Source organism: Pseudonaja textilis, chromosome 2 (genome assembly GCF_049901715.1).
Source record: "Pseudonaja textilis isolate UNSWEBS1 chromosome 2, rPseTex1.2, whole genome shotgun sequence".
In the NCBI taxonomy this organism is placed as follows: Eukaryota; Metazoa; Chordata; class Lepidosauria; order Squamata; family Elapidae; genus Pseudonaja; species Pseudonaja textilis.
In genome coordinates, this window is record NC_141991.1 from 190,480,634 (window position 1) to 190,508,238 (window position 27,605).

General features: G+C 39.7%; 1 protein-coding gene across 2 annotated transcripts; it reads right to left on the minus strand.

Moving 5' to 3' along the window:
* On the minus strand, nucleotides 1-27,333 carry VLDLR (very low density lipoprotein receptor). Of its 2 annotated transcripts, XM_087926691.1 has the most exons (19): nucleotides 26,920-27,333; nucleotides 16,461-16,580; nucleotides 14,605-14,727; nucleotides 13,184-13,306; nucleotides 11,963-12,343; nucleotides 10,716-10,838; nucleotides 10,276-10,398; nucleotides 9,921-10,040; nucleotides 9,709-9,834; nucleotides 9,121-9,292; nucleotides 7,792-8,016; nucleotides 7,023-7,141; nucleotides 6,296-6,435; nucleotides 5,511-5,652; nucleotides 4,129-4,278; nucleotides 3,240-3,317; nucleotides 2,044-2,124; nucleotides 1,452-1,621; nucleotides 1-594 (listed from the first exon to the last, which is right to left on the minus strand). In XM_087926691.1, exons 1-19 carry the CDS (start codon nucleotides 27,011-27,013, stop codon nucleotides 559-561), a joined length of 2,646 nt encoding a protein of 881 aa, XP_087782817.1. In that variant the 5' UTR covers nucleotides 27,014-27,333; the 3' UTR covers nucleotides 1-558. The 2 variants fall into 2 exon arrangements, with proteins under 2 accessions (XP_087782817.1, XP_026559540.2); XM_026703755.2 differs by lacking the exon at nucleotides 3,240-3,317.
* Nucleotides 27,334-27,605: the final 272 nt, after the last annotated feature.

Consider the following 27,605-nt stretch of genomic DNA (forward strand, 5'->3'; position numbering starts at 1 on the left):
CAGAGTTTTGTCTCTTTCATTTCAGTGTTGAAATTTACAGTGATTTCTGATACAGAGCAGTTGTCCTCTGCACACCCCTGTAGGTGGTTCAGGGAGGACAAATTCACAATTCATACAAAAGTTAGTTTACAAATTTTTGGCAATTAATCTTTGAGTAACCCGTTTTCTCCTATTGCCATTTTCCAAACATTGAAAAAAATTATACAATAATTTACATTGAAATGTTATTCCAAAGTGCATAATAAACTATCCCCTCCCCGGATGATTTACAATTGGGCCTGTACAATTATTTACAGCTAGTACTTCTGAAGCACTTACTATAATATGGCTTCTTGGAAAGTGCTTTATACATAGCCAGTGGTGGGAATACTTAGTTTATTCAAGGGTTACAGGTCAGTAAGAACCATCAAAAGTTGATAGTGAACACAGATCTTTACAACTTTGTATGAAAGTGTGTTTTTTGTGAACTTGTTCCACCTGTGCCTTCATTCATCAAGGATCTCTTCAGCCACTGCCTGGCTACCATGCAAAAGTGTAGAATGCAAGTGTAGACTAGATTCATGATAAATCATCCTCTGTGCTTACAACTGATATCTGTAGAGAAAAGAAATGTTATATCCCAGATGAATGCACCTGTATTTCAGGCAGGTAAGGTTTAGGGATCAGCTGTTTATTGCTGAAGGTAACCTGAAACCTCCAAGACTCCCATTACATTTCAGTAATGTACCATCCCTTCATTTGAAGTCAAAAGCACGTAAAAACTGCATTGTAAATGCAATTGTGGCTTAACAAATTGACCATGCTACCCAGTGCTGCAACCTCTTCACAGAAAAAACTTTTCCTATCCAGCATGTTCTGCTCACTTTCTTCCAAATGTGAAATGTGGCCCATGTCATCAGTAATCTCTCCTTCACCCCATCTCTGCAAACTATATGAACACAAGATTGTCTGTGTCATCAGTTCTCACTGACACACCCCATATATCCTTTTAACCAAGGAGTGGAGCTGAGGAAATAACTGCTGAAGCTCCAGTCTGATAGTTTTACATCAAGTGCCACTGTTAAGCTTTAAACATATGTTGATTAGGTGCCCTAAAGCCTTCACTTGAAAAGCAATTTTTTGCAGAAACTGGTTGGGATTTAGAAACTTATTGACTGATTATAGGCCATTAAGTCAGTGTTGATTCTTAGTGACCGTATAGATAGCTGTTGACAATCTACCCTAAGCTTCAGGACTTATTTGAGATATAACCATGTGGATTAATCTTTATAAAGATCTATATCCTGGAATAAAGACAGACTACAACAGTTGTTGGGATCCCCACTCAGATGTCACATGAACTGTGAAAAGCTTTTCATGGTTTTTCCAAAACGCATTCTTTATATTTTGGGTACCAAGTAGAATTGCCTGTTTTAACTCTGACTTTTGGAAAATGTTAAGAGTTCACTTACTGCTGGATACGTGTGCCCAACTGTGCTGCTGTGTCTTCCTATATCTATAGAGAGATCTTCCTCTGTGGTTTTCAGATACACCGGGTTGTCAAAGTTCATGCTTTTCATATTCCTCTGTTGCCAATTGCGCCACATGAAGTAGGCTCCTGCTGCTGCTGTTACTAATAGTACTAAGAGAAATTGTGAGATTTTAAACATTCAGCTGGAATGCCTATTCCATTTTAAGTAAGACTTAAAGACTAAGACTTCGTTGCTTGTATTCTATGCCTTTTCCTCAAGAATCTCATGATGGTCTCTTCTTCCATTTTGTTTCTTCACAATAATCACATGAGGCAAGTTAGGCTGAGAAAGGGAGGCGAGGGGGAGACTATCCATTGGGCATTTCTACCAAGTCAGGATCTAGATGTATTTTCTTCCAATGCTATTTGGGCTCTCTGACCACTTTGCTCCTTCCTATTATGTCTATGTATATTGCTTTTTTCAAAAAGAATTTTATATCCCAAAGGGAAACATGGTGGAGGTGTAAAAAAAACAAAACACCATGCTGAAAATGTTGTTTTCTCCTGATTTCAGGACACCACCTCTTACTTACAGATAGGAAGAATAGCCCATGCTGCTGATGTACTTCTGGAAGAAGCCAACTCTTCTGATACTGGGCTGCTCTGATTTTGACCTAAGGAAAGAAAACGATTATGTTTACAATGTATGGTTTACAGCACAATATATTTATCATTATAGATAATCTGATCAAGTTTGCTATCTAGAACACAGCATTGCCCAAGTAAGGAAAGGACATAATTCAGGAAATGGCCTTGATTTATATCAGCTGTGTATCAGCAGTTTCTATTCAGTTCACAATCATTCCATTATCTGTTCCAAAATATTTCATCACACTTCTGACATGACCATCTTCCTTGCTATAACAAGAACAGATTGGACCAACAGACCAACAGAGATGGACGGGCATTGCAGGACAGCTAAGCTCCACCCAATGAGCATCCACAAAAACTGTTAAAAGAACTGAAAACCCAGACAAGATGAAACCAGAGATTCTAGTCTCAGCAGTAAGTAATGAGCCTTTGACATGACTGAAGGATCATTTTAGGGTTGCACCCTGGAATTACTTTTGGACCCAGCCTTGTTTTTGGATTATCCGAACTTGGAGTGCCCATGACTTGAAGAATCCTAGCAGCTCTCCCTGAACTGACTACAGGTAATTCAGCAGCTTAATCGCTCATCTGTTTCAGAGTTTAAGCTGGGTCTTGCTTTTAAATCTGAAGGATCAAATACTTAGGCTGTTCAACTCCTTACAAAGATCTAGCCAAGCATTGCTCCACATCCCATGGCTGCAGGAAGTCTTAACTAGATGTGACTTTGCTTCCAAGGTATTCAAACTTCTTATTCAAGTTGGTGTGCTTTATTTAAAAGACTGATGATTCTAACTGGGGGGCTTCTTCTGCAGGAGTCTGGAACTTAATTTTTTTCCCTCCTGCTTTTTGTTCCTTGTAGATTGCTAAAACAGTATCTTTTAACTAGCTGCTTTGAATGTTTTACCTAGGCAGTGAAGAATGCTGCCAACAAGGCTTAAGGTACAACTTTACCAAAAGTTTTGCTAGGTCTTCTTTTAAGAACTTAAATGGTTTGCCAAATCAAGCCAAGTCAGTCTAGCTCCACATTCCTTGAAATAATCCCAGCAAGACAGTTGCTCATTCCTGCTTCCGAGGTTTGGCTTAATTTATCCTGTTTTACTATCAATTCTTTTGAGCTGCCTTGGATCAGGACCAATACCTCCAGAAAGTGGTCCAGGTGGTTTGTCTGTTCTGCTGCTCTCTTTTGTCTCAGTGAAAGCCACAGCAGTTCCTGTACCTGAAATTACAGATCGGTAACTTTGAACCTCTGCGTTGGCTCTTTTTCATTGTTTTCCCCGTTTTTGGGGGGTGAAGTGGAATACCCACAGCAGATGAGCATGAGCATGCAGGCTTAGTTAATCTGGCTCTGAAAGGTGTTAAGATTTATTGTGCTATGAAGAAGTAGCCAACGGGCAAGGATTTCATTATTGTCAGGTATAATAATGCTAGGAATCACTTCTTAGCCAGTTCGGTAAGCAGAATCATTGCGGAAAACGAAGCAAGGATTGATTGCGGTTTGAATTCAACAGAATGGAAAGACCTACTCATTCAAGGGTTGCCATAAATTTGTTTGAATCAAGCTGCAAATCTATCACCAACCAGCACACAAAACACAGCGTTCTTTAGCGTGCCATAGCTGACTTGCATATTATTGTGCTTTTATATTCAAATCAGAATGCCATCTGCAATTGTGCAATCCAAGACCCTGGATTAGTATTTCCATAGAATTTGATTATTCAAAACATCTTGCCTCTTTATAGATTACAATTATATGATTGCCAATTAGAGTTTGAGGCAAGAAACTTATGAGCCCCTGGCAGAGAAGCAGCTTTTTATGGCTTGTACCCAAGTACATCATGGCTGATAATTAAATCAGGCTGATGTTCAGATTTAATGTTCTACACAGCATGCAGTATCCATGAAATGCAGAAGCCAGGCGGGCGGGATGCTGTCGAATGGCCAAACTTAATACTTTAGCAAGAGTTGTATGCATGATGGCAGGACGAAAGCGCTTCCAGGACAACAACAAAGAGAGTCACAGACTATACCTTTGCAATTCAAGCCATTGTCTTGCAGGGCATCTCCATCGGGACACATGCAGGCATACTTTGGGGAACGACTATTTATCTGGGGTGCAGGCAGGCAAAGGTATTCACAGCCTCCATTTGTCTTGTTCTCATCTTCGCACCAGTTTTTCCCTGTGGGTGGAAGAGTTTTAAACATAGGATGGAAGACTACAATTTCTAACAAAGCAGCAAAGGCTGCGATCTACTTACTATTTGAAACAATTACGCCTTACTTGGCTTTCCACTTCAGATCAGGTTATGAAGGCACTACAGAAATGCCCTACCCCCTTCCAGGACACTCAGTGCTCAAGATGAGTTACCCAATCTTTTTGTTGTAAAGCAGGAGGGGGCAACTAAGGCAAATTTGTGACCCGTGGACTTCAAGTTGCCCAAGTTGCCCACCTAAAGGCAGTATTTCTGTTTCTAATATTAAGGGACATTTGCAAGGAACTTTGAAATGTTGAAATCATCCAAACATTTTGCTCCTCAGGGAGGCCTAAACAATACAGGCCATCCTTGACTTATGACTGGTTGCTTAGCAACCAAAGTTACAACAGATCTCCCAGGGCTGCTTATGATCTTCTAATGGCCACCCTCAGTCATGTGATCACTTTTATGGCTGTTTGCAGTATCCTGCAGTCATGTGTCCTTGATTTATATATATATATATATATATAAGTTTTATATTAAGTTTTCGCTTTAGCACAACTATAATGACATGGGAAAATACCCGAACAAAGCTGAATACCATGCTATTCAGCTTTGTTTGGGTATTTTCCCCACATCATTATAGTTGTGCTTTTAAAGTTGTAGCAACGTTTCGGCAGAATCTCATCTGCCATCATCAGACTTCTGTATTGTGTTTGCCAGACTGTAAAAGTCTGACTCACAGATGAACACAATAGCCTGATGATCGCAGATGAGATTCCGCTGAAACGTTGCTACAACTTTAAAAGCACAACTACAATGACGTGGGAAAATATCCGAACAAAGCTGAATACCAAACATGTAAGTACCTGCGAAAACTTAACACCCCCCCACCACATATATAAATAAATATATAAATATATAGGCAGGCAGGCAGAAACCAGCATTTATTTCTGGTTTCTAGCAAAAAATATCCATTGAAGACAATGAGTTCATTTAAAAACTGTGGCATTTGCTTTATGATCACCATAAAAAAGTCATAAAATCAGAGAACTCACTGATGAGCCACCTAATGACAGACATGATTTACAACCATGATTCCAGGCTCAGCTATGGTCATAAGTGGAGGGCTACCTGTACTGTGTTTTCCTCCCGTCTGTACTTGAGAACACAAAAAGAGTTTTTGCTTGGACTTTTACTCCTGCGCCCGCTATTACCTGACTGCTGAACAAGTTCATGATACACAATGATGTCGCGAGCATCATAGAGATTGTTTACTACTGTTTGCAGCTCAGATCCTGTAAATTTGTTGGCACTGTACACGGCTTCGTTTTCCCAGTCTGTCCAGTAAACCGTGTCCTAAGAAGAAAAGAGTGATTATTTCAACTGAAGGATTATTTTTTTAACTTCCTCATATTTTTGTAGTGGAATGTACACTAAAGAGCATGCATTTCATCACTACAAGTTATAGGTTAAAAAAAACAAACCCTTCCAAATGAACTCATCTTTCTTCCTCCAGCAACTTATACATTTGCTACCTTTTTGTGACCTGGGGCATACTTTATCTCCCACACTTTGTTTCCTGCTCCACCCAGACCAACCCTAAAGGTTGTAGGAAATATAGCAGTAATATCATAAAAAGAGACAGGACAGGCGGCTATTTTTTTGGGTGCATGTTTTTTAAAAGAAAAATAGCTATACTAAGTCTAGCTTCTCCAACATATTTTCCTTATGTGAAAAAAAAAAAGTAAGATTATGATGCCAGGATTTTGCATGTGGACTTCAACTCCCAGAATTCCTTAGCAAAACTGGCTGAGGAATTCTGGGAGTTGAAGTCCACAAGTCTTAAAGTTGCCAAGTTTGCAGACCTCTGGTCTATTAAATTTTAACTATGCAATTTCTCCATCCCTCAAAAGAACTAGAGGCAGCTGACTAGTAAATTACCCCTTTCATATGACCCTGTAACTTCTCAAAATACATGTCTGCAAATGCTGATTCTTACCTCAAATATTGTCAAACTAAGAGGATGAGCTAGAAATTCATTGGATGTGAATATAATCCTGCGGTCTTGCCCATTTATATCCACGCTGGAAAGCTTATGCAGTTTGGAGTCAACCCAGTAAACACGATTTTTAACACGATCTAAACAAAAACACATGTCAGTAATTAGGCCAGAAGAGCCATGATTTAACAAGAACTTCCCTGTTTACTTCAACTCTCTTTAAACCTAGAGGTCTAGGGAAGCTATAAAGAAGCATCCTTGACTACACAATGGGTAAATAAAAGCCATGACAAACAGTGATTGAAAGAATTCTTATCACGGCCAGAAGCTGATGGCCATGGCCATTCAGAAGCCAACATACAGGTCAGTGGTGGGATTCAATTTGTTTTACTACCGGTTCTGTGGGCGTGGCTTGGGGGCATGGCAGGGGAAGGATACTATAAAATCTCCAGTCAGAGGTGGTATTTGCCAGTTCTCTGAACTACTCAAAATTTCCGCTACCGGTTCTCTAGAACTGGTCAGAACCTGCTAAATACCACCTCTGATACAGGTAGGTCAATACCACCAAGCTAGATATCAATGATATTTTGAGTGGGAAAGAAAGAGAACATTTTAACATCATTACAGAAAGTCCTTCAACCCTTAATATACTAGTCTAATTTAACCAGTAATTCCAAGGATTCCTTAAGAAAGGAATCCCAATGTGGTATGAATAACATTAATATACCTAGTGCAATCCCATTGGGCCTTTCAATATCTGTTGTCACAAGTTGCTGCCTGTCAAGTCCATTCATCCCTGCTTTCTCAATTTTGGCTGGTTCACCCCAATCAGACCAATACATGAAGCTGTAAGAGAAACCAGGTAAGAGCTGTCATCAGTCTACTCTTGTGAGACAGTTATTTTATTTCTACCGTCTCCTTTCCAACATGTTTCTTCTTCAACTGAGCCTTAACTTCCGACCTTAAATTCTTCCTTGCCAGAATATTAGAATCCCCCTCCCCAAAATATTATTTGTCCTTACAGCTCATATATCACCAATAGAATCTGAATGCCAAAATTCACTTTTCTTAAGGCTTTCTATTGTGTCGGTGCGTTGTTCTATGTTCAGAAGAAACACAGTTTTCTCAACAGCTATTAATAGAGACACTCAAGTAAGATGTGTAGATATCACTGGCAAGTATCTAATATTACAAACTAGCAATTCTTGCTATGCCACCTCCTGCTATGTCTTTGTCAACATTGCTGCTGGTGTTAGCACAGCTGTGAGAGAGATTCTGAGGTAACATTACAATCACTTTAGGATTTCTTCTGAGCTGCATGGGCCCTTCCCCAGAAGACCCTCCAGTATCACTCCTCAAATTATGTGATTCTAGACTCACAGGAATCCCGGACAGAATTTAATTTCAAAAGGATGCATATCTGTGTGCAGAGGCTTAAAGATTCTCAGAATTAGTGCTCAAATTCTTCCATATCAAGTATGTAAATATGGGCTTACCCAGAAAGTGGATCCACAGCAATACACGCTGGCTCCCTTAAGTCAGTGTTAAGTAAGACTTTCCTTTTAATGCCATCAAGGCTGGCCACCAAAATGGACTTCAGGGAGGAATCAGTCCAATAGATGTTCTTGTAAATCCAATCTACAGAGATTCCTCCAGGACTTGGTACATTGTCTACAATCCGGCGATGTCGTACTGGTTTGTTACTAGAAGTAATTGAGGCACTAGGGAGAAACATTGCATTAAATGCAGTCACCAGGGAATGCAACATCCTATATTTAAGCATATGGCAAAGGCACAAAGAACAGGTCATGTCTGGTTCTAAGTTAATCCTAGATCTTGCTTGGAAGTTTAGCTTCAGCTACTGTTCAATTTTTTTACTACCTTTTTAATTTTTTTGCCACCAAAACGACTTCCTACAAAATTCAGATAGTTCTGTTCAAACAAGGCTTTTTCGGATAAAATCTGTCAGGAATGTAGTTGGCCCAGAGCTTCTATGGTGCTTTCAAAGTTTACTTAGCCAATTAGTACAACTAGAATTCTCCTAGATCAGGGTAAAGAGCTCATCAAACATAACAGCAGTGGAAACAAGACATATTGTTAATTTTTATTTTAATGATGGCTGGTTAATACAAACGACATTTGGAAACTGGGTACAAAGCAAGATTTTACGGGAAAGATTCTCCTTGCAAGGCTGAACAAGCCTGATTTAGATTAACCCAGACTGCTAGCAGCTAAGAGCCAGAACTATTTAGATCCTGTCCCACCAGTAGCAGCTGCCTTCACTCCACTGCCAAGAAGAAACCAAAATGTTACCCTCTCTGCTTGGACCTATAAAAATTGGAGCTATAAATGAGTCACATATCCCACTTCAGATCTAGAGTGCAGGTCAGATGCTGTACAGTGTCTCTAAGAAAAGCCGTAAAGAGTGGCAGGAATTCGTTTTTGTTTAGAGACTGAATTAAGAAAGGTAATCCGAGGCAAAGCAGTGAAAGGTGGAAGGGTCAATTTCTTTAATCCTTTTTAAATTGGGAAGGGAGCTTTGACTTACTCCCTCTACTCAAAATAGGTGCTTTAAGCTATTGAAAGTTTGATATGCTTACTTTAGTGTACATTATTCCCTTTTAAAAAGAACAATCGTGCTGCATAGATTGAAAACATGTTACTAAATTTCAGTAGTAACTTACTTACCCCAAGGGAAGCAAGAAGGCATGAATCACAAACATTTTTATCACAAAGAACTGACACCAAGAGATTGGTTTTTAAGATATGGCAGATATTGTTAAATTTTTACCCTCTCACAGAAAGAGCTTACATAGTCGGTTTACCTGAAGATTGCATTTGGTCCAACGTCAGCCCAAAAGATTTTATGCTCAGCCATGTCAGCATCCAGAGCAACCACATTTCTTAAGTCTCCTATGAGCTGGGTGTAGTCCTGCCTTTCGAGAGCAAACTGCCTGATGTTCCAACGATTTGTAAAAAGCAGACTGGGTTCTCCTCCTGCAAGAGTAAATTTGTATAAAAATTTACTAGGCATAAAAACCTACAGCAAGTTGCTGAAGAAACGGCTCTTCTCAAAAGCTCTGGAAAGCAAGTTGCAAGCCTTACGCAGGGGTCAGCTTAGCCATCCATGTATTCAGCCACCTTAACTGGAACCACGTATCCAAGAGTCCAAATGCCAGCTGATAACGCTCCAAAGAGTGTCAGCAATGCAAGTTTAACATGTTAGCCTGGGTGGGATTCTCAAGTCTAACCATGCTAGCTGGCAATTCTGGATATGTTATTTCCATAGATCTGGATTGGGCATAAAATCCTATTTGATCAGAATCTTATCAATCTAAGAAGTGTTAAGAAGGCCATGCCGTCCAAGACCCTATGACAGAATTTGAGTTGGGTACTTGTTTCAAACTACTTACCAATTGCTTTGCATACTCCTGTTTGTGGATCCATTCGGTAGCCCCGACTACATTCACATTTATAGCCCAGTTTGGTATTGACGCAAATCTGGCTGCAGATACCTGGATTCTGGCATTCATCAATGTCTAGGGGGAATAAAAGATACTCATAGCTGCAACATAATATGAACAAAGGGTAACTTCAGAAATGTTTTCTTTTTCAAGATCTTTACCTCCACATGTTTTTCTGTCTATCAACTCAAAGCCTGCTGGACAATCACATTCGTAACTTAAAACCAGATCTCTGCAGATATGAGAGCAGCCTCCATTGTTCACCAAACATTCGTTTACATCTGGAAAGGAGAAGAAGTAGTAATGCCACTGAAGTTGTTATTTATTTGGAAGCATCAATGATGCAGATTTTTCGAAGAGGGAAAACTGTACAACTGTGTGGAACTATTGAGCTTCCGGATTGGAATGTGGCCTATTACAATAGGTGCTGCATTATTCCTTGAGTTGAGAAATTGTTTCATTAGAACCAGATGAAAACATTTTTACTTATAGTTGGCTTTCTTAACTACCACTTACTGCATTCGTTGAGAGGCTCATCACTCCAGTCTCTGCAATCCTGTTTCTGGTTGCACACTTTGTTGAAATCTATGCACTCACCACTAGCACACAAGAATTTTCCAGGTCCAGTGCACTGATTAACTGGAGGATGGAAAGAAAAGCCACAATTAAATAAATAGCTCTATGCCCAACTTAGTGTCTCCTTGCAGCAAAACTCAATTATCCATTTCAGGGAATCAATACTAATTTATGATAAATCAGGAAAGTTGTAACACTGAGCTGCAGTAATATAAAAGTCTCAAAGGTCATGATCCAGGGAGCAAATATAATCAAGTGAATAAATCTCTCATGGAAATTACCACAAGATTCTCTAGAACATAGCATAAGGAACATGGCTCCTACGTATTCAGGTTACATACTGACACCTGCAAACTCTTTTAAAAGTTCTCATTGCTTACCAGCATGGCAGTTCACTTCATCAGTCCCATCCACGCAATCTCTTACACCATTACACTGTCTGGTTCCATGAATACAGTTGCCATCCTCACATCTGAATTGGTCGGGTCTGCAGGTCCGAGAAGCTGAATAGAGGAGATACCATTTAAGGACCACACTTCTATCAAATAAGTATTGATGATCAGCTATTCATGCCAATAGTTTTAACTGAAACAATTCGTTACAAAATTAAAGGCCTTCTATGTGCTAATATGGGATTCCTTAGGATTAGAGTGCCATTTACACATCTGACAGTTAAGAAATTGATATCTATTATCTCAAGTACACATTTAAAAGTGCTCTAAATCTTGCAAATGGTATAAACACCTATTTCTGGCTTTTTATCTCCTTTTTCCAAGGACTTGAATTTTGAGGACAAGGATATTCACTACACACAACGGGAACAGAATTAATTTTGTGGAATTAAGAGACTGAACAATATGTGGAAACCTAAATATATTTTGCAAAAAGAATGATTATCAATACCAACTGACTTCCAAAGAAACAGGTTTGGTCATTCCTTCATAAAATATCTATATCTCCAATTCAAACCATTAAGAAAATTTGAATAGTATATCTGTACTTCATTTACTAAGAAAGGAACTTTTCTTAAAATTAATTTTCTTAGAGAAATTTTACATACAAACTTACTCAATTCCTGGTATTAACTATTAGGTTTATTATCACAAAACTCTGGAAAATTAAAATACAGTCAGTGATACTTACAAAGACTTCTGAAAACTATGATAAATTAATTCATTCAAAGCATAACACTTTGTGGATCCATTGGAATTTTTTGTCCCAATAGGTTATTTAGTTTGGTTATTTAGATTCTCTGTAGAAATCCATTCTGTACCACAACGAGAGAGATATTTTAAATGTGTGTACGTCTCAAAGTCAATGTATGGAAGCAATAACATTTTTCTTCAGAGCCTTATGATTCTGTCACTATTTACTTTTTTGCTTAATTTCTGTTTTAGGATGAAAATAGTGAGCACTGCCTAAAGTGTGGATTTGGCTGGAAAGTCCTTAGTCGTAACCTTTAAACAAATTACTGTCCCAACCTAACTGAGATTGCTGTGGGTAAAAAAAAGAGGCTATGTACTTTGCCTTAAGCTTCTGAAAGAAAAGTGGGAAACAAGTCTAATTAAAAAAAATCATTTTGATTTCTTATAAAACCTCTGCTGCCAAGTGGCAGCTTCTTACTTACGGCAATTGATTTCATCACTTCCATCCTTACAGTCCGTATCACCATCGCAGCGCCATTTTGTGTGAAAACATTCATCCCCCGAATCGCAAAGCATTTCACTCTCCCCGCACTTCGCGGTTTGGATAGGCTGATGGCCACACTGTTCCGGAGATTCGTCTGACCGGTCAGTGCAGTCGGCTTCCCCATCGCACACCCAGTTAATTGGGATGCAGATGTCACTTTCGCTTGTGCACTGGAAGTCCCCTGCTCCACAGGTAGAAGTGGCACAGCCTTCCTCATCGGTCCCATCACTGCAGTCCTCCTGCCCGTTGCAGGCAAAGTATTTTGAGATGCACTGCCCATTAGCACATGTGAATTCTTCAGGGTTGCATGTTATGTTGGCTAAGGAACAGTCGAAATAATTTGATTTAGCAAACAGCGCTGCTTCTTGGGAAGCCAGGAAGAAATGTAAAACAGAATATTGCTGTTCTGGTGAGATTAATTTCTAGGTCTGTGCCCAAGCTTGCCATTTAATGTAGCATTCTAACATTTCAGCAATCAGGGCCTATCAAGGATCAAGCTGGAAGAACTGTATGCAAGACAGAAACTTCATGATTGATGAAACTGCATAATTTTTGTTCTATCTGTCCTATACAATGAAAATATCTGTTTTTAGGACAGCCTAGCCTACTATAAAATAGCATTTTGAAAGAACTATTTATAATGAATATAGTATTGTGTTTTAGTTTTCTTTCAAGTGGTTTAAGCCTCATATAGAAGGCCCATTTTTTATGTAATATTTAAGCTAACGTCCTCAGGCATTAATATTAATGTCATATCTCCTTAGGATGTCACAGTTCCTCAAAACATTAATGGTAATTTGGCAAGCTCTAGTTACACTTTTAGCTTGGTTGAGTGTAATGGTTAAGGCAGAAGGCTAAAAACTGAGAGACTGATTTCTAGTCCCACTGCCTTAAGCACAGAACTAGTTGGGTGACTATGAGCCAGTCATTCTCTTTCAGCCCTAGGAAGCAGGCGGTGACAAACAGCTTCTGAAATCTTGCCAAGTAAACTGCAGGGACTAGTTCAAGAGTTAATAATGACTCAAGGGAACCAAAGCGATGTTTAGTTTTAGGACTTACAGGAGCTAAAAAGGGGGGAATAATATCTCTGTTCAGGATCTATTAGTATAACTAAACACTTTCTAAACCAGCCCTTTCATCCCCAATAACTATGGCTTACCACAGCCTTCTTCATCTGTACCATCACCACAGTCATTTTCTCCATCACATTTCCAGGATACAGGAATGCATTGAGTTGATAGAGGACCACAGCTGATTTCACCTATCGTACATTTTCTTCTATCTATTCAGAAGTGCATAAGAGTTTGCTTAGATACTTTTTGAAGACAGTTAAGTCTGAGGAGTCAGGGCATTTATTAAAACCAAGGATGACCTTATATGCAGAGCCACAAACCCTTTTCTCAAATTCCCTAGAGGCCCATCTGCCACAACTGTTTGGAAGTTGCAACAGCTTCTCAAAATTCTGGAGCCAAACATACTTGTAAAATATACCTAAAATATTTAGGAGAATCCCCAAATTTACCTCAACCTTTGTATATTCCATCCACACACATTTGGTTCTATTATTCTACCTCCAAAAGGATTAAATGTTACCTTCGATTCCCAAAAGGTTTCCACTCCTTCATTTAGATCAGGGGTCTCCAACCTTGGCAACTTTAAGCCTGGAGGACTTCAACTGGCTGGGGAATTCTGGGAGTTGGAAGTCCTCCAGGCTTAAAGTTGCCAAGGTTGGAGACCCCTGATTTACATGGTGGTGTTTGCAACTTCTTTATAGTTTTAAGCATGAAAGCAAAGCCACATAATGCTGTGCTTATTATCTGCTACAGAAGTGCAGGAATTGCCCATCCAGAGGCAAGTAAGCCATATACCATTATACTAACTACTTCAGGATACTTTGGGATAATCTCTACGGTTAATACAATATTGTATGGATCTATTTGAAATGTGTGATGCTCTATATAGACATTTAAAATAATACGCTATCAGAACTATTATACCAAGTAGAGATTATCTTCGGGATCTGTCAGTTTATTAGGTTATTAAGGTTTATATATAATCATATTTAGTGGTTGTTTTTCTATCATAAAACAAAGTTATCGTATTACGATACTTAACGGGACTCTCCCGTTAAGTTCAAAGTTCTCAAATACTATTTTCAGCCAGGTCCCTTCCAATTCTGTGAATGAGATGGGTAGTCCCTAAGTTTGATAGTGAAATAAACAAAGAAAATTTGCATAACCAAGTAATCCAAAGAAGATTAGAATGGTGAAGCTATACTTTCAACTGAAAGAAGGTATTTTGACTGAACGATGCCATAGAAGTTTGAACCTGAAATTATTTCTGCTCTACCTATCTGCTATCTGTGGGCCAGCTCAATCTGAGGAATGTTATAGGGGTGGAAAACTTTAGAAGAGCATTTGAATTCTGAAAGAAAGGAGGGACATAAATCTAACAACAACAGATCTTTACTGACAGCCTCCTTCATACAGATGAATTATGTATTGATGCATAGGCAATTTAGTTCTGTTTAAAAGGGAAGTTGGTGCAGTTGACCTGCAGCACAGATGTCAGTCTACTCACAGCAAATCTCAGAGCCTTCATCGGAGCCATCTTCACAGTCAGGGTCTCCATCACACTGCCACCTGTTTGGTATACACTGCCCATTGTGGCAAACAAAATCTGTTGCAGAACATGTCTTCTTCACTGTATAAGAGTAATAATATTGTTAAATTTGCCTAAAATACAGTAAGGACTCTGCTACACAGTTTCAAGTGCTCTGCTTAGAAGTTATTTCAAATTTTCCCTTCCAGAACTATTCAAGGCCTCACGCCTATTTGAGAGCATAGCAGATCCAGGAGTCTGAAAACAAGCAAGAGTCGGGTTTTTCTTTTAAATTAATTGGTAGGATAGTTTCATTTCTCAGAAAGTCACATAGCCGATTTTATCCTAGTTACTACACACGAGTCTGATAACACCTTTTTTTTAGTTAACAGGTATTCTTAAAAGGCATAAACTTTCATGAGCTAAAATTTACGTCATCAGATTAACAGAATAGCTAGGCTGATGTAAGACTTAAATTGAGGTGAGATACCGAGCACAGATTAGTTATGAAGATACAGATTACATATGAGAACTGGTTTGGTCTAGTGGTTAAGGCACCAGGCTAGACACCGGGAAATTGTGAGTTCTAGTCCGGCCATAGTCATAAATGCCAGCTAGGTGACTTTGGACCAGCCACTCTTATTTCAGCCCAACCCACCTCACAGGACTATTGTGGGAAAAATAGGAGAAAGGTTATGTTGTTTATATTTACTGTCTTGAAGTTATTTGTAAAAAAAATAATAAAAGCAGGATAAAAATAAATATATGACAGAATATAAGTGCCTATTCAGTTAACAATTTATCCATTATTTGTTGAGACTTTTAGCAATAAGCCTGAACCCTTTGATACCTATGAGTACAGTAAATTTTCACTCAATATTGCTGTTAAACTCTTATAATCACACAGAACAGCTCATTAAAGGTTATACCTTTAAATATTACTTATTAGTTGGAAAAGGCATTGTCAAACTCTAGTGTCTAGCTCCTATAGACCAATATAATTATCCTCCTACAATGCCTAGATAACACAGCTACAATTGTGTATGCTAGATATTGGGTAATAACAAGATTCTAACAGCATCATAGAAAAGCAACTGTGCAGAATAGGAGTATCTATGACCCTTTTTAAAAAGGGGATGTTCAATTCTTCTACATGTACAACGAGAAGGAAATCATATACTTTCAGTATCCTGCATTTCCAGCTGCAAGTTAGCCTCAACTCACCAACACAGAACCTTTTTTAATTGGATCTGAGATCTGAGAAGCAAATAAGTTTTTGTAGCAGTCGGGAGTAGATTTTTAAAGATGTTTGCTCTTTCTGTCTAACTCAGGTCAAAGAAATGGCCTTGCAAGAAACCCAGTTTTGCTTGTGGGCTTCAATACCAAGGTCAATATGAAACTCTTGATATAACTAGCAGTCCTATCCTAAGCTATTCAGATTATGGCTACCATTCTCTTAGTTGCTTTACATGGTTAGATGCTTTGATAACCCTTCTTAAAGCTTGAACTACTATTGTAATTGATATTCTTTCTGGCTGGATGTCAGAGCCATGCTGAACTATTTATAAGAATATCTTACTAGTAGGGTTGAGCCAGTTTAGTATAGTGATTAAGGCATCAGGCCAGAGACCAGTAGAATGTGAGTCATAGTCCCACCTCAGGCACAAAGCCAGCTGAGTGACCTTGGGTCAGTCACTCTCTCTCAGCCCTAGGAAGGAGGAAATGGCACACACTTCTGAAAAACCTTGCCAAGAAAACTGTAGGGACTTGTCCAGGAAGTCATCAGAGTTAAGATGACTCAAAGACATATAAAAAAACCAAACCCTACTACTTACCACATGCTAGCTCATCACTGCCATCAGAGCAGTCTTCATCCCCATCACATCGCCACACCAGGGTTATGCAGCGGCCATTGTGACATTGAAATTGTGATTCATCACATGTTACTCTTGTACCTTGAATTGAAAAATAGGTTAAAATTAGAAGATCCAATAGACTTGAAAGCAGCAGAACATGTCTAAGTTTAAGAACGACAATTCCAGTCACCTAGGAACTAAAGTAGACATAGAACGTTTTTCAAGTGATTATGAAGTGATTGCTCCTAAAATGCAATTCTTCATGACTCTCAGTTAATACTGCCATTTTGAAAAATGAACAGCTTTGATACAGTATTACTATTATTTATTAGACTTGATTCAGGCTAAGATTGACATAGCTATTTCTAAAAATCAGTAGAATCAGTACTGTCTGTTGGGCAAATAATCAATGTGAAATACTATAATATAAGGAAATTTGGACAGACTTACTTTTTAAAGCATTTTTATAAAACAGAATCACATAAGGATAGAGGCATATGTGCATACTTCTATTATTCACCTATAGAGCAATTCTAGAACAATTCTACAGCAATTACCACAATTTCCTGAACACATAAAAATGAGATAGGTGAGGTATTAATCTATTAAGGAATCTTACATGCAACACTGAAAAAGAAATCTGTGGAATATTTGGGGAACCCAGAAGACTAAGCTTTTTCCAAATCAAATACAATTTCCTTTCTAAACTCTAAACTTGTATATAAAGTACAAGGAATGCTTAGCACCCAATCTCAAAACTTGATAAAATTCCCAGAGCTGAGATAGTGACATGTCATTTAAGGAGAAAGGTTTTAATTACTTTGGGGAAATTTTATAGTTGTATTTTGGCTGATCGCTGACCAAATAAACATTACAATTATGTATTTGTAAAAAATGCAGAGAATATTTGAAAATACTGGAAATGACATTCGAGTAAGAGAAGAAAATTAATTATGAATGAACCATTAGACTTCTGTAAATCAAGCAAAATCTGATTCAAATAATCTTTTTTTTTAATTTGGAAAATTGATCTTATTTAGAAAATCAAACATATTCAGATATTCAAGTTAAATTATTCATTTCCATATCAATCGAGAAAAGGCTATTTCAGAACATATACCGAAGTATCATCCAAAGCACAATAGCAAATATAAATATATCTTCTGCCTACTCTTGAAGTTTAAGAAGATTTATATTCTATAAAGTACAACATTTATCCTGGAATAAAGATAACAAATTAATGAAGGCTTAAAAAAACCTGGTTTTTTCTTTCCTCAGCAATGGGGAAGAAAGTTTAGCCAAGTGAGGAATCCAGTAACATGATTTGTCAGTGATTGATACAAAAATGGAGAAACTGCTTTGCAAAATTGTACTTCAAATATACTCTAGCCAGAAGTATTAAAAACTAAGAGGTCATTTTGAAAGATTAAACAGAAAAGTGTTTAAGAACTTATCTTTTGATGCTGAAAGCAAACTGCACTGGAGGAAAAAAAATACAGCTGCAACACTCTTGTGCAAATATAAATTGAACATCAAATATATTGTTTCAGTACACTGAACTGTTCCCTTTTTTGATCTTGAAAGAGATGCTTTTCCTCCCTTTTCAGATTTTAATTACAGGAGATATCCACAGACTATCTGTCTTAGAAACTCATGAAAATTCAAACGAAAAAAAATGCATCCTCCATATATCTCTAGAACATAGCACTTATGAGAGGTATCAACAACTTGCTTATTCTGGCATTATATTTTGGGGTTGATAGTACTTACCAGTATTTGACAGACTGTTTTTTAGAAACTTTGCTTTAGTGTAACGATTCCCCTCACACATATATGCTAATTTTGTTCCCAGCTCTAGGGGGCGGTGCTCATCTCCATTACAAAGCCGAAGAGCCAGCGCTGTCCAAAGACGTATCCATAGTCATGTGGCCGGCATGACTAAATGCCAAAGGTGCATGGTCCCTATTTTTCTACTTGCATTTTTACATGCTTTCGAACTGCTAGGTTGGCAGAACCTGGGACAAGTAATGGGAGCTCAATCTGTTACATGGTGCTAGGGATTCAAACCATCGAGCTGCCGACCTTTCTGATCGACAAGCTCAGCGTCTTAGCCACTGAGCCACCACGTCCCTCGACTTTAGTGTACTTTGCTTTAGTGTAAGAACTAAACACCCCCCCAAAAAAAAACCCTTGGAGACAAGCTCTTGAAGAATCTGAATAAAATCCAACTTCATATTATCAACATAAAACTAACAAAAATGAGATGTGAAGATTGTCCTTTGTACTTTACCACTTCCTACAAAAACATGGTCTATGCTATTGAAGGATATGGAAGAGGGCTATAATAGGAAGTGTAAGGTATTTTGATAACACGTGCCTTATCAGGGAAACAGATGGGGTATAAATTTAATAAATATATACATACACATATATATTGCTGCTAAAGGAAAAAGAACCAACTTCTATTATTTATAAGACTATGATAGTCTTATAAATAATAATGAAAGAACTGGAAAAGGGCTGATGTAGTTCCCATTTTCAAAAAAGAAAAAAAAATGGATCCAGGAAATTACAGATCTATCAACCTGACATCAGTACTTGGGAAGATTCTGGAAAATCAAGCAACAAATGTGCGAACATCTAGAGGCAAAGAAAGTCATAACCAGAAGCCAACATGGGTTTGTCAAAAAAACAGATCATGCCAGACAGATCTATTGCATTGTTTGACAAAGTGACAAAATTAGTGGACCAGAAAAATGCTGTGGATATAGTTTACTTGGCCTTCAGATAGGCATTTGATAAAATAGACCACAACCTACTATTTGATAAGATAGGAAAATGTGGGTTAGATAGTATCACCACCAGATGGATTCGTAACTGGCTGACCAACCACACTCAACATGTAATCCTTAATGGAACTGCGTCTACATGAAGGAAAGTATACAGCAGAGTACTCCAAGACTGTTTTAGGCCCAGAACTCTTCAAAATCTTCATCAATAATTTATATGAGGGGATAGAAGGGGAGCTCATCAAATTTGCAGATAATGCCAAGCTATCAGGAATAGCCAACACTCCAGAAGACAGGCTTAAGATATAGAGGGACCTTGACAGCGTTGAACACTGGGCCCTAGCTAACAAAATGAAATTCAATGGTAAAAAAGTAAGGTTCTACATTCAGGCAAGATAAAACAAATAGGTATTAGTATAGGTGGTACCTGGCTCAATAGTAGTAACTATGAGAGGGATCTTGGAGTCTTGGTGGACAATCACTTAAATATGAGCCAGCAGTGTGCTGCAGCTGCCAAAAAAGCCAATGCAATCCTAGGCTGCATTAACAGAGGGATAAGATCAAGATCACGTGAAGTTTTAGTACCACTTTATAATATCTTGGTGAGACCACACTTGGAATAGTGCATCCAGTTTTGGTCACCATGATGTAAAAAAGATGTTGAGACTTTAGAAAGAGTGCAGAGAAGAACAACAAAAATGGTTAGAGGACTAGAGGCTAAAATATAGGAAGAATGGTTGCAGCAACCGGGCATGTCTAGTTTAATGAAAAGAAAGACATGGGGAGACATGATAGCAGTGTTCCAATATCTGAGGGGCTGCCACAAAGAAGAGGGGGTTATCCTATTCTCCAAAGCACCTGAAAATGGAACAAGAAGCAATGGGTGGAAACTAATCAAGGAGAAATCCAATCTAGAACTAAGGAGCAGGGGGTTGGACTAGAAGACCTCCAAGGTCCCTTCCAACTCTGTTAGTCTGTTAATAAGAACAATAAATTTATCAAGGATATAATTCCATATCACATGGATACTTGATATCTGCCACAATGCAAGTTTGTTGTTTCATCATACACTAGAAATTTGCCTTAGCAATTTTAGAAGACTGATTAGCAATCTCAAACTGGCAGCAGCTTTACAGAATCTCTTATGACAAAACTTCCCATTCCATATGAAGATACCAGAGATTAAATTGAGACATCTCACAGATAAAATTGAAGCATGTATCCACCACTGAACAACAGTCCTTCTAATATAGCAAAATTACGAGTTTCATTTCCCTTGGGTGGAAGAGCTACTGCTTGCTCATATCTTACCTATACAGCACTGGCAGAAAAAGAGCTACCCAGTGTGTAATCCATAAAAAGTGAAATACTACTACCTTGGGAAGGCCTTGATAGGTGGATAAAAATGCCAAACCCAGTTTAAACATCTGGCTGACTGTGAAACAAACAATATTAAAATTCAAGCAGACAAGCGCCTGCTACATAACACCCTAAACTTAACAACTGTCAATAAAAAAAAAGACAAAATAGTCTGGATAGTGGACATGGCAGTTCTCACAGACTGCAGAAGAGAAAGATCTAGAGAAAATCACAAAATGCAAAAACCTGCAAATAGAAATAGAACAACTATGGCAAAAGAAAGCCAAGATAATAGTAACGGGCGCCTTGGGTGCAATCTCAAAATAGCTGGAGCGTGACTTGAACACTATAGATGTTGACAAAATCACCATCAATTGCAAAAGGTAGCTTTATTTGGAGCAACTTATATCCTGCAACAATATCTGTAACAACATCAACATCTGCCCTATCTCATGTCCTTGCGAGGAATTCAATAGGTGGATATAAGTGCCAATTCCAGTCTATACCTCTGGCTCATTGGGCAACTAACAATAATACAAAATATTGTTTTTTTAATACAGTGAAACTTAGGATGGATTTGTGCTTGGGCTTTCTACACCCAGGGCATCACTAAGAATCATGATACCATACCTCATCCCCTATTAAGATGATCTGAATGAAACACAGTAAGACATGGTTTTCAGTCAGGGTTATCTGTCTGGAATTCCCTGAAGTTTAATATTTTAAAGGCCAAGAAAGTGCAGCATGATGCAAGCCCTTCCTAATTCGTTGCATCATGTAGATATTTACCTTTGCCAACAGAAGGCTAACAAGACTGTATTTATTTTTAGTGCTCACTAAAACACCAAGTAGTCTTTAAGCTGATTTCTGGCAAGGTCCAGCTTAAGATTCTTCTATTTTTCTTGTACACCAAGTACTTAGGAAAAGGTCAACATACATTGTACAAGTTGTCCTCAGTTTGTGACCATAATTGGGGACCAGAACTTCCATTACAGAATGATGCAGTTGTGTCCAATTTTGTGACCTTTTTTTGCCATGGTCAATAAGTGAATCACTGTGGTCCTTAAATGAATCACATAGTCCTTAAGCAAATCCACCTGTTCCCATTGACGTTCCTTGTCCAAAGCCAACTGGGAATCTTGCAAATGGCAATCATGTGATCCCAGGATACTGCAACCATTACAGGTAGATGCCCATTGTCAGGTGTCCATATTTTGATCACATGGACATAAGGAAATTGCTTTGGTCATAAATATGAGGACTAGTCAAAATAATTTTCAGTGCCATTGTAACCTTGAACTATTATAAGATCCAAGTTAAGGACTACTTGTGGTTATTTCCTGGAACTGAGGGATGGAGATCTGGGAAAAGTTATACTGGACAAATCCCACCTCATGAGGCCCAAGATTAAGGAGTTTTTAGAGTTTTAAAACATTAGAAGTTTAGACTTTTTAAACATTGGCAACCTCTCTCGAGTAAAGCATTAGGTAGATGCAATTAAAATTCAAGTTAAGGCATTCATACAAGCATAGATATCTTTTGTCATAATACATAAGCTTGTTTCAAAATTGATTATTATTAAAGCTCTGAGCTAAGATCTCTGCTTCTCCCTGAATAGAAAACCAATGAATGCATTAATCTTCACAATTTAAATAGCTTTCCTTAAATGCCACTCTTGTGGAATGTGCTTGTCAAAACCAAATTTAAATTACAAAAACTGCTAGAAGAAAGTCAATAAGTGTTTATATATGCTGAGTAGCACATATAAGGACCTATTCCTTCCCCTGATGTGTAAAGCTCAGAATGTTTAACTAATTGGAATAATCCCAACAAGCAGACAGAAAGTTTTGCTAAGTGCACAATCCTCACTTCACTTGTTTCAGAGTACGGTGCTATGAATAAATACAGCTTGCAAAGTGAGATAAAATTATGAGGTGGCTTTCATTTTTCCCTCTGAAAATCTGTCAAACAGTTTTGTGTTTCACAAGAAAAGGGAAGTGAACAATTACCAGTACAATGGGATAAATGCAAGGAAATGGATGAATTTGTATACCTTTAGAGAATGAGGGAGTGATTCTAAAGCAGCGTTTTTTCAAACTCCCAGAATTCTCCAATCAGCATGCTGAGCAATTCTCCCTGGAGAATTCTGGGAGTTGAAGCCCATACAACTTAAACTTGCCAAGTTTGAAAAAACATTGTTCTAAATCTTGAAAAAGTCTAGTAAAAAGGTACTCGTTAAATATGGTTTATTGTGAGAAAGGAATTAAACTTGAAAGAACTGAAAATATGTGGGTAATATATGAAAACAAGTGTATGTCCACCTTGTTATATGAAGTATTGTTCATATACCTTTAGAGCAGTGATTGCCAACCAGTGGGCCGGGGACCACTGGTGGTCCACAAGAAAATTTTGGTGGTCTGCAGAGAATTGTCACCCCCCAAAGCAATTAATCCAGGCTGCGCAGGAATACAAGGCTGTGCCATCCATATGGCCCACGGGAACACAAGGCATTACGAATATGAGGTAGGGAGGGGAGGGGGGAAAGGGCGGAGGGGGGAACTTGCCCCACGCGCCTGGCCTGGCCACTGGGCTGCTTCTTTCTTCTTCTGCTTTTTTCTGTATGCAAGGAAAGCAGCAAAAGTCTTTCTTTCTCTCTCCCAAACTCTGCCAGAAATGAGTCTTTGGAACCCTGCAGGGCATCCTGCTCCAAGAGGCTGCACCGGCAAAGACTAATTTCTGGTGGAGTTTGGGGGAGAGAAAGAAAGACTTTTGCAGCTTCTGCTGCTTTCCTTGCATGAAGCCAAAAGTCTCTCCCCCCACCACCACTGAGAATGGAGCTGGAGATGGTATCCTGCAATCCCAAATAAAGAATGATCGTTCAGTAGGAAAATGGGATGGGGAATTTTCCTGCAGACTTTGGGGGGATTTTCCCAGGGTCTCTGGTCTGTGGGATTTAAAATTATGTGTTTGGTGGTCCCAGAGGTCCAAAAGGTTGGCGACCCCTGATTTAGAGTATAAGGCTTAAATTGTATAACAAATACACACAGGAATAAAAATAGCTTGCAAGGAAAGGAAAAACCAATAAAGTCATGATTGGATAAAGTTGATTCTCAAAAAGAAAAAGATAAACTTGAAAAACAAAGCAACGAATTAGCATATGGGTATAGTGGAAGCAACGATAGTCATACATGGCAAGATAAATAGAATGGAGTAGTTTAGTAAGAGTTTATTTGTTCTTCTTTTCCTTTAGTTTCTTTTGCTTACTAACTACTCTTTCAGCACTTTTTTATAATATCATTTACTTTGTAAGGAAATAACACGACAAACATAGAACTTGTATGAAATGCTTCTGCAGCTCATATGGTTTTGGATATCACATAAATTAAAGATGGCCGATACCCAATGCAAAGGTTCATGCCAAATCTAATGCCCAAACTGAGACTTTAGCTCATGATATTCAATGTTGCAAAGAGCAATCAACTCTTGTACTCCAAATTTAATCACAAGCAGGATAGCTGTTTAAATGTTTTTTATCCACTTGCTATATTTCATTTCATTAGTTCACTGTGATTGGTGGTAGGTCTGATCAAGATGGCTGTGCTGAATTTATCAAAGAGTGCCAAAACTATTTTGACTCTATCATAAGTATTCCAACTTTAAAACACAGAGGTCTTGGAAGATTTCCAGTACACATAATCCTCAACTTACAACCTCAATAGAACCCAACAATTCCATTGCTAAGCAAGGCGCCTAAGTGAGTTTGGCCCATTTTACACCTTTTTTTTAGTCAAAATTATTAAGTATATCCTGCAGTTGTTAAATTGACCTTGCTTGCTGGAAGCCAGATAGGAAAGTTACAAATAGTGATCACATGACTTCAGGACATTATAACTGCCATAAGTACATGCCTGTTGCCAAGCGCCCACATTTTTATCATGTGACTATGGAGATGCTGCAATGGTCACAAATGTGAAAACTGGTCATAAGTCACTTTTTTGGTGCTATTGTGACTTTGGTCACTAAACAAATGGTTGTAAGTCTAGGATTACTCGTATGGTTGAAATACCACACCAATTGTGGTAACATTGGAATACCCATTTTGAACAGAGTTTTGAACACTCCTAACCAGGATTTCTTTCACATCCAATATTTTCTTTTACATTAACAAATATCCTAAAAACAAAGATGAACTGTAAATTCCTATGATCTTCTGATCATTATCTATGCTTACTGGAATCCTGTGGATTTTTCACTTTAGTGCTAGAACTACATTAAAAATTGGATGCCCTGCCCGTCCTTTCCACTGATAGCAATGCAGCCAGCATACACGGACACCTACTCTAATGCCTGTGTAACTTGGTATTGGCACTACTTGTCCTTGAAACTTAGTTTCTTGGCCAAATTACTAATGCTTGAAAAAGAAAGTTCTTAAGTGGCATGATGAGGAAAGCTTGCATCAGCAGGAACTGCAGATATTTAAAAACCACCACAAAGTAAACTTATCAACGTATATTTGAAAATCTTTCAGGCCTTAATGAGTTCGTGAAGCAGGGATTAAAAAAACAAGGAAACAAATACAATACAATACAAATGCAAGATTCCATTCCTTTCTATATCTGATGAAAGTAAGAATAACCACAGTCAAGTATTGTGAGTTTTACAAATGTTGTAAGTTTGACACACATAGCATGTTTACAATGGAGTATTTGGCAGGGAAGGAGGATTACTATTTTGGTGGACTGGCATTTTGCTTCGCAAAGCGCTAAAGTTAAAAAGGTTACTCAAGTTTAAACTTACAGAAAGGAAGCAAAGCAGTGATGTGGCCAAGCACTGCAAATCCATCTGCAATAATCCTAGTCATAACGTAGTTGAGTCCAAAGGATTTGTTCTAATAAACAAAACAATCTTGCCTACATGTTCCTATTTAAGACACCCTCGGATTTTAGCTTGGCTTTAAATGGCCTCTCCCAGCCATAAAATTAACATTTGCAATTAACTATTTCAAGTCACCATCCTACAGCACTTGCAGTGCAATCCTATTTGTGATAATGGCCTTGCGTAGACTTACAGTACTAGGAACCAGCAGAACCATGAAGGATTGGAAGTTCTTAATTGTATGGGGGAGTTTCTCCCAGTTTTTATCTTCTCCAGCTGCAGAGTTTAAAGAAAGTTAGGCAAGCAGAGAAAAGCAGACCAGGATTATTATTTAAGGGAGTAGCTATTTCATGATTAAACCACTCAAACACATTTTAAAGCAATAATTAAAAAACATCACTGGCCTTCAAAAACTGGCTCCATTTGCCAACTAAAATACTGCAGAGAACAATGTGCTGTGTGTTTCTGGTCCCTGGAGGCCATGTAACATTGTCCAAGCTATACTCCCCGGATCTCTATCTGCATGCTCCCTGTTCTTTTTTTAGGGGCAGCATTCTCAGCATCTGCTACTACAGCCATCCTCCTCTGTGTAACTCCACTGACCCCACTCTCACATGGGAGCCCAATGCTGTCCACTTAAGTCAGTTAGTTATAAATGCCATTAAACCACAGTTCCAGTTCCCAAATAGAGCCACACAGAGGGAACACATAAACATTTTTAGGCTACAGTGTCGTCTTGAGAGATCCCCACTAACAATATGGTGGGACACATAACTCCTTTTCAAGGGCCTGCCCCCCCCCCCCCACCACCTAGAGGCAGATGGAAAGTTCTGCGACCAACATTGAAGAGGGTTCCCTTCAGGTGTACCAAACCACGGGGAAAGGGGGGGAAGGGGGAACTTAAGGAGCTTCTTCCCCTTTGAGCAAAAGGGCTGAACTTCAGGGTCAAGGGTACGGCGGAGCCCATAACAGCTGTCAGAACAAAGAAAGGCCGGGACACCCTCCGGAGGAGGAGGCCAGGTTGTTCCTCTCACCACGAACTCTCTCTCTCTCCCTCTCTCTCAGCGGCGAGGCTTAGCCACCCGAGACCAACCAAGTGGAAAGCGGCACCCTTCCCTCTCCCGCCGCCGCCTTTCTAGCCGGCGTCTAAGCAAGGCGGACGGGCTTGGAAAAAAAAAAATAGATGGGATTTTGACTACGGGTTCAAGAGCACGTAGCCGTTCGTGTGTGGGGGTAGAATTCTTGCTCTTCGGGAGGCATTTCTGGAGAAACGAAGGAGTCCGCCGCTCCCCCGAAGCAAAGACGCCGCGCCGGCTTCTCTCGCGTCCCGCCGCCCTCGCCCCGCCGCCTACCCGGTTGCCAGGCGTCCCTGGGGTTGGGTGGGGGGAAGAAAGAACCGGGAGCCCCTTACTCACCACGCGCTCCTCGCAGGCAAGCCAGCGCCAGCAGCAGCACCACCACCAGCAGCAGCAGCCCCGGCCTCAGTCCCGGCCGCCAGAACGTGTCCATCGTGCAGCGCGCCCGCGGCGCCTCCTCACCGTGCAAGTTCGGGGCAGAAGGCGGACGCGCAGGCGGGGAGCCGCCGGGGGGGGGGACTGCTTCCTCGCTGCCCTCCTCCTTTCTGAGAAAGCGCCCGCGGGAGGGTAGGTGGGTGGGTAGGTAGGTGGGTGGAGGAGGGGGAGGGGGAGGGGGAAAGGTTCCAGGTAGGGCGGCGGGAAGCAGACAATGCGAGGAGGCAATTCCAGTCCGAGGCAAAAGCGCGCGCGGCGGGAGGGTGGGGGGGCTGGTGGTGGTGGAAGAAGCAGAAATCCAGGAGGTGCCGGGCAAGGCGGCGCGCGTGCACCCACACACGCACGCACCCACCCACACACACACACACACCGGTGGTGGTGCCGGCGAAGGAAGAGCCGAAGAACGTACACAAAGGGGAGGGCAGCTCGGCGCCGCTCTTATAACCAGCCTTCCCCGCTCCGCTCTCCTTGCGCGCCGGTGACTCACGGACGCCTGCCTGGGCGGCCTCTGGTTGGCTCGCGAGCGCCTCCAATCCCGACCGGCTGCCCTAATTTCCTGATCCACGCAACCTGCCGCCGCAGCTGGGAGC